The sequence below is a fragment of the Mastigoproctus giganteus genome, chromosome 4, assembly GCF_048544385.1.
Source record: "Mastigoproctus giganteus isolate SK-2022 chromosome 4, ASM4854438v1, whole genome shotgun sequence".
Lineage (NCBI taxonomy): Eukaryota > Metazoa > Arthropoda > Arachnida > Uropygi > Thelyphonidae > Mastigoproctus > Mastigoproctus giganteus.
The window spans coordinates 47592460-47605555 of NC_143578.1; the positions used below are offsets into that span (position 1 = coordinate 47592460).

General features: G+C 35.8%; 1 protein-coding gene across 2 annotated transcripts in view; it reads right to left on the bottom strand.

Moving 5' to 3' along the window:
• Positions 1-205: 205 nt before the first annotated feature.
• Positions 206-13096, bottom strand: part of LOC150086694 (uncharacterized) — a 44757-nt gene continuing 31866 nt past the window's right edge. For both annotated transcript variants that reach the window (XM_090372699.1, XM_090372700.1), the window contains exon 3: positions 206-4637. In XM_090372699.1, the coding sequence (XP_090228825.1) occupies positions 2041-4637 (2597 nt within the window). In that variant the 3' untranslated portion in view covers positions 206-2040. The remainder of the gene's footprint in view (positions 4638-13096) is intronic.

Consider the following 13096-nt stretch of genomic DNA (forward strand, 5'->3'; position numbering starts at 1 on the left):
AAAATAAGGAAACGATTTTTTTCTGCTTAATTGACTTCATCACTATTATAATGAAAAATGTCAGTTAAAAACTGTTTTAAAAAGGCACTGTCACGAAAAAACTCTGTACAAATAAGTACAAGATTTGCCCGTATTTTTATTTATGTAACTACATTGGTTCGTTTTATTTTTTTTATTTCAGCTATTACATTATTCATATTTTTTTATACGAGTGGCAGGCCATAACTGTTTACCCTCACCCTGAAATATTTTATTTAGGGGTTTTAAATTATGTATATACATTATTAGTAAGTCTCATAACTTAATGTATATTCATTTGTTTTTCTAGATACATCGATTACTGAATTAGAGCCACGAATATAGCGAAAGGTGGTATGCTGGAGGAAGTCCAATCCGTTTTAAAATTTCTTTTGATTTACAAGGCAAAGAAGCATAAATCCATAAGGAGTTGGAAACTGTGTTATGGGGAGGATTGCCCCTCATATGAGACTGTGAAAAATTGGAAAAGACAGTTCGGATTTCTGCAAAGCAATGTGCACGATGATCCAAGTGAAGGTAGACATATCTCAGCCACAGCACTTGCTAAACAGAACAGCTAGTCCTTGAAGACAGAGGCATAACTATAAATTATACAGAAAATGAAGTAAGTATTAGCCATAGGTCTGTTTGCTCCATAATGCATGAGTTCCTGCACATGTCTAAGGTGGTAGCCGAGATTGTTGACATCTCAAAAGCTCCATAGGAAAGAGTGTTCCTGCCATTGTTGGAGCTTTGTAGAAAGAATTTTGAAGATTTTTTGACCGAATTGTGATGATGGATACAAGAATGCGTACAGATAAGTAAAGAATGGACGCACTCATCTTACCTAACCCCACTAAAAGCCAAGCTTCAGTTGTCTGCAATAAAGTCATGTACTGTAGTCAGTCTTCTGAAGCTCTAAAGGTATCATCTTTAGAGATTACTTCCCAAAAGGCAACAGTTTCACTGGGGAATAATACAGAAATCTCCTGAGAAAGTTAAGAGAGGCTATCAAGTTGAAGAGATGCAAGAAGCTATACAAAGGTGTTCGCCTCCTAGCTGAAAATATCCCTGATCACAAGGCTGCTCTCACAGTGGACTTTGTAATCAAGTGTGGCTTTGAAAATTTGGAGTAACCACCTTATTGTCCTAATATATCACCTTCAGACTTCGTCTTCTTTCCTAAAATTAAGGAACCGTTACGGAGCCGCAGATTTCAAACTGATGAGGAGGTGATTCATTAAGTGGAAGCCTAGTTTTCTGCTCAAAGGGAGAAGTTCTATTCAAGGGGCCTAGAAGAGCTTATTCAAAGATAGGAGAAATGTATAACTTTAGAAGGTAGTACGTAGAGAAGGATGAAATTGCCAGCCAAATTTCAAATGTCTAACTCAAATATTTTTAGGTGAAGGTAAATACTTATTGATCTCCCTCGTATTTCTTCTGAAACGGATATTTCCTAACTTGTATCTGCAAACTACCTTATAAAATATGCAATTTACAGTCGGGACCTATTGTACAATACTACATACCATTGGACCTTGATTGCTTTATCGCTTACGTTAAACACAACAAAAACAAAAATGAAGGATAAAAGGCAGGGTGTGTCTTTTTTGTTTAAAAAAAAAAATCTGACAATATTCTGGCATTCCCTAGCTCAATTACACTCCTGCCAATTAAATTAGAAAATGTTCAAATCTCCTATAAATAAAATTAATGTGAGTAGTAGAAGTAATGTCAAACGTTGCACCATCACTTTCTGTTATTGGTTATAATTACCATTAAGGTGATGTAGTGTAAATCGAAAGAAACGCAAATTAGGGAGTTGAAGCCATTTTTTTCTTATTAAACACGAAGTATTCCTCACAGCCATTAATGTATGCCCTATATTGGGATGTAGGTGAACTTCGCCTTGAGCACCCACCCTGACTGCAACACATGAAGAACCAAGTTCAATGGGTGTGGTGGTGGTTACCCTACAGGAGAGTACTACTATTACATTAAACCTGTATCCTTGAAGTTTCGTCACGTTTTCCCTTTCGCCAACTCCCCTACTACAATAGATGTCCTTACAAGAACGGTGTTATCTTTAATGTACAGCTGAAGTCTGTCTAATGATACCAGGGCGGCAAAGCCACAAGAATGTTCATTATGAATGTCTGTTGGTTTCTTAAAAGCTTCGGGCGGGCATTTGGTATTTCGAGGATCGACCGCTTTTACCAAATCTCTTCCAGAATACATTTGATCAACTATGGTCAAGATAACATTTTGTTTAAAAGGCCATCGTAACAGTTTGTCATGTTTACCCCGATATAAAGTGAGATACAGTCCGACCACATATTCCTCTTTATGGTTTGCCAGTGAATGGAAAGGAGGTGTTACTAAATTTAATGCCAAACTCACCCGCATTGCATAACCCTGATTACTAGTATAAAACGTAGAGCTCTCCACTTTGTTGAGTTCTTGGTTCTTCAAAAGAGTAATTTTGTCCATGGCCCTTTCAATAAGCCATGAATATTCGGAAGCAACCATATTTTGATGGAAGTTCATGGTAGCTATACGTGTGGCCAGTTCCTCCAGAAATACAGTGATCTTGACTTTGATGTGGCCATCTTTCTTATATCCTTGGGTATTTAGTGTGTCATGACTAACCATTCTGCCTTCACCACAACTCCATTCAGCAAGTTCTTGCTCTGGCTTCTTAAAGGCTACATCAGGACATCCACTGGTTGATGTAGAAGGGTAAGTAGTCCGAGATATATCCGATCTGGGTCCCTTGTCAAGCTGATCCATAACAGTCAACTGGTATTTATATCTAAACGGCCATTCTAAATCTTTATCGTAAACCCCTTTAGTAAGCACAGCATACAGCCCAATGTAGCCCGCTGTTTTTTCTGGATATAACCTTAACATCATTCGGTAGCCATTATTACACAGATAAAACTTCTCGCTGTCAATAAACTGAACCTCTCCTCGCTTTGCTTGTAGTATTTTGTCTTCTATGTCTGGTATTAACCAATCGTAGACAGCTGAAAGATTATCCTCTTCGACTGATAATGTAGCAAAGCGTGGTGGTTGAATTTCATCCATAAATACTGTTACTTTAACTAACATGGCTCCATAACGAATATATTTTCTGCTATACAGACTATCGTAACCGATGGTGCTTGAAGAACCGCATGCATCGTTCCTACCAACTGGCCTCCAGAATGATCCAACACATGCTTCATTAGTAATGTAGGGATTACGAGGATCAATTGACACCACTATATCTCTACCATTACCTGATGGCTGTTGATCAATAATTACCAGCTCGAATTTTTTGACAAAGGGCCAGTCGAGTAGGGCATCATATTCTCCTTCTAGTAAGGTCAAATAAAGACCAATATAACCTTTTGTTTGATTCTGGAATTTTAATTGTAGTTGCATCAGATATCCTTGGTCGGTGGTGTAGAAACGCTCGCTTAATAAATTATTCAGTCTTCCTGTTCTAGCCAGTTGTACTTTGCGTTCTATGTTTGGAATGCGCCAGGAGTATTCGGCAACTAAGTGATTGTCCTTCACGGACATGGAAGCAAAGTTGGGCATTTTATCCAGTATGGCTGTGAACTTCACTAGAATGTTACCATTTTTCTTGAAGTTTTTGCTGTCTAAGAGATTGAAACTAATAAGTCTTCGAAAACCACATGGAACATTAGGTTGATACTGAGGTTTTGTGAAAGAATTCAAAGAGCATATACCAGAAGTTGGATCCACAATTCCTTTCCGATCAAGAGTTAAGTAACCAGGAGATTGATCGACAATAGATAGTTCAAAGGTGTATGCAAAAGGCCATTCTAACGTATCGTCGAAATCGCCGGGAACAAGGGTAGCAAATAGTCCGAGATGTTCGTCCTCCGAATTAATAGTCATCTGTAGAACCATCAAGTAGCTTTCACTATTTACATAAAAGAGGTCGCTAGTCACATAATTGAGAACTCCTTCACGAGCTTGCTGTAGTTTGTTTTCTACATCCTGGATCTCCCAAAGAAATTCTGATACTAACTGGTGCCCTCTCATGTATGCTTTGGCTCTTTTTGGAATGGATCCTCGGTCCTCCAGGAAGATAGTTACTCGGACTAGGATGCTGTTATTCACAACATAGCGGCTATGGTTTAAAAGTTTGTTGTGCGAAACAAAGAAGGCTTTCCCACAACCATCTCCTTCACGTTTTTCTGTCCGAGGTCGAAGAAATTGCTTTAAGAGACGACATATGGCAGTCATAGGGTTCATGGACAAGTGCACATGCTCTAGTTCAGGATCGAACGACTGGTCCACAAGTGTTAAATTGAACTTGTATTGAAATGGCCACTCAACTACATCGTCGAATTTGCCCTGTACAAGAGTGAACCATACTCCGACGTATGGTAATTGATCGGCAGGATTGATTCTTCCAGCTGTTAGACTTAGTCGAACCTTGTAACCGGGTTGGCCCGTATAGAACTCAGGTCCAGGTATGGTGTCGCCATGAGGTGAACGGGATAACTCCAAAAGATGGTATATGTTTGCAATCCTCCATTCATATTCTGCAACCAAAGACTCGTTATTCATTTCCTTTAGATGGGCAAAATGATCAGTCTCATCTGAAAGAGAAAAACATAAATAAAAAAAACAAATTCAAACTCGCTGGTTTTGCTAATTAATACAATGCAGGGCAGCTGCAAGGGTATTAGGCATTCTAGTCGAATATCCTTGCCACTACTAATATTAATACTAATAGCCAACGTCTTCAACAATCAACTTGTGAAGATCAATATCGTTTACTTTGTTGTACAATTTTCAAGACTACAAGAAATTCTCATTAGAAGTTCACTTTGCGCTTTCAGTTGAGCAAATGTTAAAACGTGTCTCTTTAGGTTAGTTTTTTGTGCAATATCATGTATTTTGACGAGAATAACGGAACTAATTTTAATTTAAACGTCTGAACTTTTTCAATATTGCCATTCCTGCTTGGCAATGGAGACCATTAAAAACGAGAACCTCTTGTGTTGTGTATGACCGGAGAAATATATGATTTAGTATCCACTTGGCAGAAGTATAGCCGATTCGTCGCTTTAGGAAATTCTCCACTTCACAGAATGGAGAAATTTCTAAAAGTCTCTTCACTTCAACCTCTTGCGAAGGTAACAGAGAACCCTCCAGTAAATTAGACCATACCAACTTGCTAGGCCTTGTTGTAGCTTCGCTACAACAAGGCCTAGCAAGTTGGTATGGTCTAATTGCCAGGCCAGGAGTGACATGAGAACGAACGGATAAAGATATAATAAATGTTGGATTTCTATTGTTCCGATTTTAATGAAATTTGGAACAGCTGAACAAATCTTTCCAGAAGGCTCAAATACAAAATTTTATGAAAATCCATCTACTGAGAGTCCAATTTTTACATGACGACGGATGGATGGACATAGTAAAGACAACAGGCGCATTATGCATATAATGGTCTTAATAAGCTCTTGCCTCAAAAAAGTCCAGGTTAATTACTTCCTGACTAAAGGCAAATTTTCTTACATCCAATCTACAGTTATCTTTCCTTAATTTGAAATTTTGTCCTATGCAAAGTATTCATTAAGTTAATTATTATCTAAATTACCACGCATTTCTAATATATTCTAGAAATATATTAGAAAATAGTTAAGTAAATAAAAGTAACCGTGTAAGTTACCTGGAAAACTGTACTTGATCAAATTTGACTATGTACTTTAAATAAATTTCTCTCCATAGACTCCAAAAGATCTGGTTTCGAGATCGGCTTGGATAGTTTGAGAAGAATAATTGGATTGGTGCATACTTGAAAATATACACTTCTATACCTTTTCCCTTCGATCAAATGAAGGATAATAGCTCAAATAATAATTTTGGCATATTATCAGTTTAAAAAAAAAGCAATAAATCCACAAATTACAAAATTTCAGGAGATTTTGGTCTCCCAACAAGCCTACCAAGAATCCCTGAATTGATTCCAGGAGAATTCCTGAACTTCGGGAGAGGAGGCAATCCTAGTCTTTATATTTCATAAGCCAGAGTGAAAAAATGCAACAACTTAGACATTCAACAATTTAACTTGATATTAAGCTCATTGAAGTTTTTTCTTTTTATCTCAATAATACTTTAGAACTGTAACGGATAAACACATTGCCTCTTGGTACTGCCCTCTATGTTATAAATCATTTTCATAATGATAATGTGCAATGCACAAACATCCGAAAGAGCCTTCTTTAGTGAAACAGTTACTGATACTTAGCTGTCAAGATAAGCAAAAGAAATTTGAAAAGCGAGCCAGGTGTCAGTCGGAGTGTGATTTTCAGATCAAAACAAGTTATTGACACTGATTATTGTTTGATGCAGGTGACTGATTTTCTCAACTATGGTCGAAAAAAGGGCAAAAAACAGGTTACGGGGTCGAAAAGCCGTGTAATCTGAGAATAAGAATAAAGGTCGAGAACCTGACACTCGACAAATTCACATTATAGGTTGCATTTAAGTTTATTTTTTAATAAAAGAAAAAAAACACAAGGTGTCGCTAAATAACTTGGAAAAATTTTGACTATTTCGTATTCAATTCTAACGTTAGGCTTATTTACCAATACGAACAGTTTATTCTGAAGGATTTACGAAAAAATTAACTTCTGAAATTTTCTAAACTCATACGTTTTTATTGATCTCTCTATATATTATTTTTTTACTCACTTATTTATTCATTATTGCTTCGTGGATAGATTTTAAAACTAAACTTTATTTCCTAGGCCACTAACTCCTTATACTTTGATTTATCGCTAAAGTTTGATAAGCTCGCGTGTCGAAATCGGCCCTCTGGTGTCGTAAACTGTCTGATTATTATTTGTAATGTTTAAAAGCGTGATTTATTTTCTAAGATTATACGTGTGAGATTTCCCTTCGATACATATTATGCAAACTGTGATCACGAGGCATGAAATGGCGAGCAGGTACGCCCCAAAACAAAAGCAAGTACAGTTTGGTTTCGTACAATGAAGGTAATAATAGAAGCATTAATCTTTATATCTATTTATGTGTGATATATGTGGGTTAATGGTGCATGGCCAAAAGTTGTATCACAGATTCGCATGTAGGATTATAATAATAGTCCTGGAAAAAAGTGTAGTTGGTCATCCTGAGCACCAGTTATAAAGAAATAATATCAGTCTATTCTTGATTATTGTATATACTGCATAAAGGTTATCTGCCATTCATACAGGGATATAATCTACTGCGGGAAGGTTTCATTTATGCTTATCTTTAAGTGGTAAGGCAGCATAACGTTCAATGGAAGAGGAAATGCCCTAATTTGAAATAAATCTGTGGCTTTCTCAAGCATTACAGGTTTCGTGAAAACTTGTCTACTTCAATAGCTTTTTATTTAACCTCAGTAAATCAATAAAGAACTTGACAGGCGCTTTTAGCGTAATGAAATTATAAATTTAATTAAAGTCTGACCAACAGAAACTCGGAAATTATAATTTCATTTTTTTTCTTTTTTTATCCTCATGTATTAATAATTCGTCTACCAGTGGATATATTTAGGTCTTTTAGAAAGATATACCTAGCCATCCGAAATTTCATTAAAATTGGACCAATCTGGCTATTATTATTATTATTATTATTTATTATTTTTTTTGTATAATTTCTAATTTTTCATAGTTCTGTTATACTATACTTTCTATTGTTAATTTTCTACTCACTATGTATCCTTCTTGTATACATTGTAATTTTGGTTATTCGTGTAATGTATGTAATGAACAATAAATTATTTTATTTGCTTGCATATATGTCTGTTGAATGATATCAAAAATAATTTTTAATATCACATACTTGGATTTCAGGAAAGCTTTTGATACCGTTGCGCATGGAACACTACTGTACAAATTGGAGCAGTATGGTATTAAGGGCAAGTTGCTATAATGGATAAAAGGATGGTTGGGTGGGAGAGAATTTAGGTAATTTAGCTAATAGAAAGTGGTAATCAATGGACGTTGCTATTCTTGGACGGGCTCCACTAATAACATCTTCCCAAAATGAGCCACGAAGTGGCTCATTTTGGGAAGATGTTATTAGTGGAGTCCCCCAGGGTTCGGTGTTGTGCCCACTGTTGTTATGTATATTTATCAATGATATTGATGAATCATTGTATATCAGGCTTAATGTATGCAGATAATAATACGAAGGTTGGCAGGGTTGTTAGTGACAGTAATGGCAGTGTGCTACTGCAACCGGATTTAGAAAAGTTGGGCAGATGGGCTGAGAAGTGGCGACTGAAGTTTAACATTGACAAAGTACTTCATATGGGTAGAAGTAACTCCAGAGAAACGTACCAACTGTGTGGTACTACACTTAGGCTGGTAGAAAACGAAAAGACCTGGGAGTAATTGTGCAGTCAAATATGAAGTTTTCTGAACAGTGCAGACAGGCTGCCAGAGCAGGTCATGAAGTATTGTCAATGATATACAGGAATTTCGCTAGTAGGGAAAACGAGGTGTTATCCCTTTGTATAACGCAGTACTCAACGTGTGGCCTGACCACGCCTTGAGTCAGTACAGGTCTGGAGGCCTCATTTTGGGAAGATGTAGAGTTGCTTGAGCGAATACACAGAAGAGCAACGAGATTGGTGAGGGGAACGAAGGGGTGGTCTTACTAAGAAAGGCTTAAGTTCTGCAAATTGCAGCGGTTGGAGATTAGCCACCTGCGAGATGATCTGATTGAGGTGTATAAGGCCTTGAATGGGTTGAGCACGCTGAATTCTGATGGGATTCTTCCGCTTGCTCAGATTACGAACTTGAGGTGACATACATTCAAATTGAGGAAAGACAGTTGTAGAATAGATGTGCGGAAATTTGCGTTTAGCCAGGGTTAGTTGATTGCTCGAACAAACTTCCATCTGTCGTTGTGGAAGCTTAAATAAAGTCAAACTTTTATAGGGAATGGATGTGTGAAATTGTTTTTATTTATTTATTTATTTTATTATTTATTATTATTATTTTTTGGCTGATACTACATAAGCTTGGTGCTATTACTACTACTGCTTCTGCGTCACGCGTCATGCGTTTCGGGAGGGTAAGCAGTAAATACCAGCCAAGCTGTGTATATTTATCCTCAAAATTAGGAAGCATTGTCTGTCGTCATAGGCGGTAATAAACGCTAATTTTGTCTTGTGTTTTTAAAAATTAAGAACAATACGCATCCTATTGACTGACGAACAATGTGTAAAGTCCGATTTTAATAAAAGGTATGCATGCTTGCTTTCATTATGTGACTTTTTTTTTTTTTTTATTAAAGGTTTAGTGTTAGTATTATCTTAAAGCGGATAGGAATAAAAACTAACAGTGGGACGTATGTTATAATTTGAATCGATAACAGTGAAATATTTTTAAATTTCACGGACAGGGTAAAATGCACCCTTATACCCTAGATAAAATGAGTTTTATTATAATAATATTGTGATAATATTTAAATTTTCATGAAATAAACAACTCCTATGGAAGTTTTGTTAGTTTAATATAGAATAATTTTAATTAAAATATATTTAAATATATATTAATTTTAATATTCTAATATAATATTTTAATTTCATTATTTAAATGATAAATTTTAATGATAAATGATAAATAATAAATAAATTTTATTATTAAAATTATATTTTAATTTTATAATATATTTAAATATATTATAAATTTTAAAAAACACTACAAGACAACACGAAAATCGCACGATCAATACATTACAGGAAGTTACGAAAGTTAATTTTAATTAAACATCAAAAACCGGAAAAGTTCGTAAATTTTTTACATCTCGAATAATCATTTATTAAATGACAAATCAAAATAATAAGAATCACATATTATCCGGCTTGTTTGATAACAGCCTGCCCTAAGTGAGATTGTTACCTAAATATACAGTCGAGTGTTTAATTTAATTATCTTAAATAGTTTCCTTGTAGTACTTCCACAGTATGCAATCATAACTGTCTACAACTTCTACCAAGTATAAACAAACAAGTTTTTATTTAAAGGAGATAATTAGCTACTTGTGCAACAAATTTTATTTATTTTTCGTAAGTACTACTGCTGGATAGACAATTTGTCGCCATTTGTCAATGAAAAAAATTTTTTTTTTCTTTAGGGGAACCTCTGATCTATATATTATCACGCAGCTTTCCATCCCCTCTTGAAGTTTTAGAAGGATTGAAAAGGATTCATTTTTTTTGTATTATGTGCCGTCATCGATCCCGAAACGGGATTATCGTGAAGTTTATGGACTTCCTGATCACCCTCAGTCCCAGGAGAAATACTGCATTTATCTTTGAAAGTTTTCTAATTCTGTTTTTAAATTTTCCTATTTGATAGGTGCAAGTTAAGATAATATTGATGCACTTTAAATACTTTAAGTGCAGTAAGCAAAACTCAGAGTACTACAGTACATTACCAAAAGTATTGGGACACTGGGAGTAAGAAAACAACTCCCTACAGATCAAATTTCTTCCATGTTAGGTTTTTTTTTTAAATTGATAATCAAATTACATGAGCTGTGCATTATCGATAAGGATAATAGTAATAATTTTCGAGCTATACGGGAAAAAAAACATAATCGATTACGAAAAATTCTAAAAACTCTATTCAAAACTCTAACACTGCGAGAGAGAGAAAACTTAACCGATTGCAACGAAACAAAAACTGATCTGTACAGGAAAAATCAAGGAACAGCACGATATGAATGCTGTTGACATGCGCAGTAGAAAGGCGTTGGCATTCATTTTAGCCGCACTTTGTATTTGTGTATATAAGACTTTTATTACTATTATTAACTCTTTTATTATTATTATTATTATTATTATTATTGTTAACAGCTACAAAACAGCAAACAAACGTGCCTGAGGGTGCAGCTACAAAGCATTATTACACAGCTTCAAAGCAGAAGCTTGGAGTATACATTTCCCAGTAAAGAGAAAAATAAATGTACAGATAAAATAAAACTAAATAAATAAAAGTAGGACTCATCCGTCCTATTTAAGTGAACAGGTAGGAGTAAGGCAGAGCACTGGTATTTCTTCACACACATTACACAATCAGAGTCTTAGAACTTGCAAGAAGAGTCCATTTTAAGTCAGGTAACGGATGAGGTTAGCAATTTTAGTTGCCTTTTGAAGTGTCCGGGGGTGTCAAATATCTCCATATTTGCTTTGTTCATTGATCTTGCAGTCCTGTTGTAGAAGTTGTAGTATCCATAATTTGTTCTCGCATAGGATGGTTTCAGCAGTGGATGGTTTCTTGATGCTTTTGTCGGTGCGTTGAAATTTATTTGTGAGACGAGATGAGGGCAATTCAGGGTACCATTTAACGGCTGGTTAAGAAGGAGTAAGTCGGCTTTATCTCTTCTTTTTTCCAGCGTTTCGAGTCCAAAGAATACACACCACTCTTGGTAGGATTTTTCATTGTATTCAAGGCCACTTTTAAAGCAAACGTACTGGATTGCTCTTTTTTGAATATTTTCAATTTCTACTTTTTGGTAAGCAACATGTGGGGACCAGACCTGTGAGGCAAATTCTAGGGCTGGCCTAACATAGATTTTGTAAAGAAAGATGAAAAGTGCCAACTGATTGAAGTGTCGGTTAATTCTTTTCAGGAAACCTAGTTTTTTGCTAGCTGCCTTCACAATGTTAGAGACATGAACATCAAAGGAAAATGATTTTTTAATAAAGATACCTAAATTTTTGGCTGTACTAACTTTTTTGATTGCCTTGTTGTTGATACAATAAGAAAAATTAAGTTTGTTTTTCTTGTGTGCATTAGCAAAGCTCATCAGCTCACACTTGTTTTCATTGACTGCCATTTTGTTCTCCTTCAGCCACTGAATAACTCGTTGAAGAGCTTCGTTTAGGATGATGCAGTCATTGGTACTGCGGATTGCTTTATAGATTTTTATGTCGTCTGCAAATATGTTGAGTTTGATTTGGTAGTCTCCATGGGTGCTTGGCAGGTCGTTGATGTAGATAAGAAATAATAGCGGGCCTAAGGATGAACCCTGTGGGACACCAATTTCAAGCTTGAATGGATATGAGGTTTTACCTTTAAATGTCACGGACATTTCTCTACCTTCCAAGTAGTTTTCAATCCAGTTTAGTGCCTGTCCTCTGAGATCATAGTGATGCAGTTTGTTGATTAGTCTCTGATGGACTACCTTGTCGAAGGCTTTGCTTAAATCAAGGCAGATGGAGTCGACTTGTTTTCCTTCTTCAAGCGCCTGGGATATATTCGAAACAAACGAAATCATATCTGTGCAGGTGGAACGACCCTTGATAAATCCGTGAGAGTAATCTGACAAATTAAGTTTCATAAAGTTAAATAGCTGCTTCATTACAATGGATTCAATTATCTTTGACAGTGTATTCAGTTGACAAACTGGTCTGTAATTGTTGGGTGAGGATGGGTCTCCGGGTCTCCTTTTTTTGTAAAGAGGGGTAACAAAGGCCTTTTTCAGTTGAGCTGGATAGATTCCACTCTCAAATACCAATTTTATTAAGTGGAGTAATGGCTTTACAAGTGTGGTTCCACATTTTTTCCATAAGACAGTAGGGATACCGTCCGGGCCTTGTGTGAGGTCCTTTTTCATACTGTGCATTGTGCTCAAAAATTCTGCTTGGTTGATTTCAAATGCTGTTAGTGTATCAATGTAGTTGAGAGGAAAATTTTCGTTACCTTCCATCCCGTCATCTGCTGTATCTGTTTTGTAAATTTCTTCAAAGCTGCTAGCAAAGTAGTCTGCCTCAGACAAAGATGACAATTCACTGGGAATATCTAGCGTGTTTACAGCCGCATTTTGATTTTTTTGCTTTGAAATAGCTGAATATAGGCTTCATATCTTTTGCCTCGAAGACTCTTCTTTCGACAAAGCACAAGTATTTGTTGTAGTCCTGTTTTAATGTCATTTTAACCTGTCTTCTTAAGGAAGAATATTTATTGTAAAGGCATATTTCTTTATTTGTCTTAAACCTACTATGCATTTTTCGTTTTTTTGCCAGTAAGGATTTTAGTTC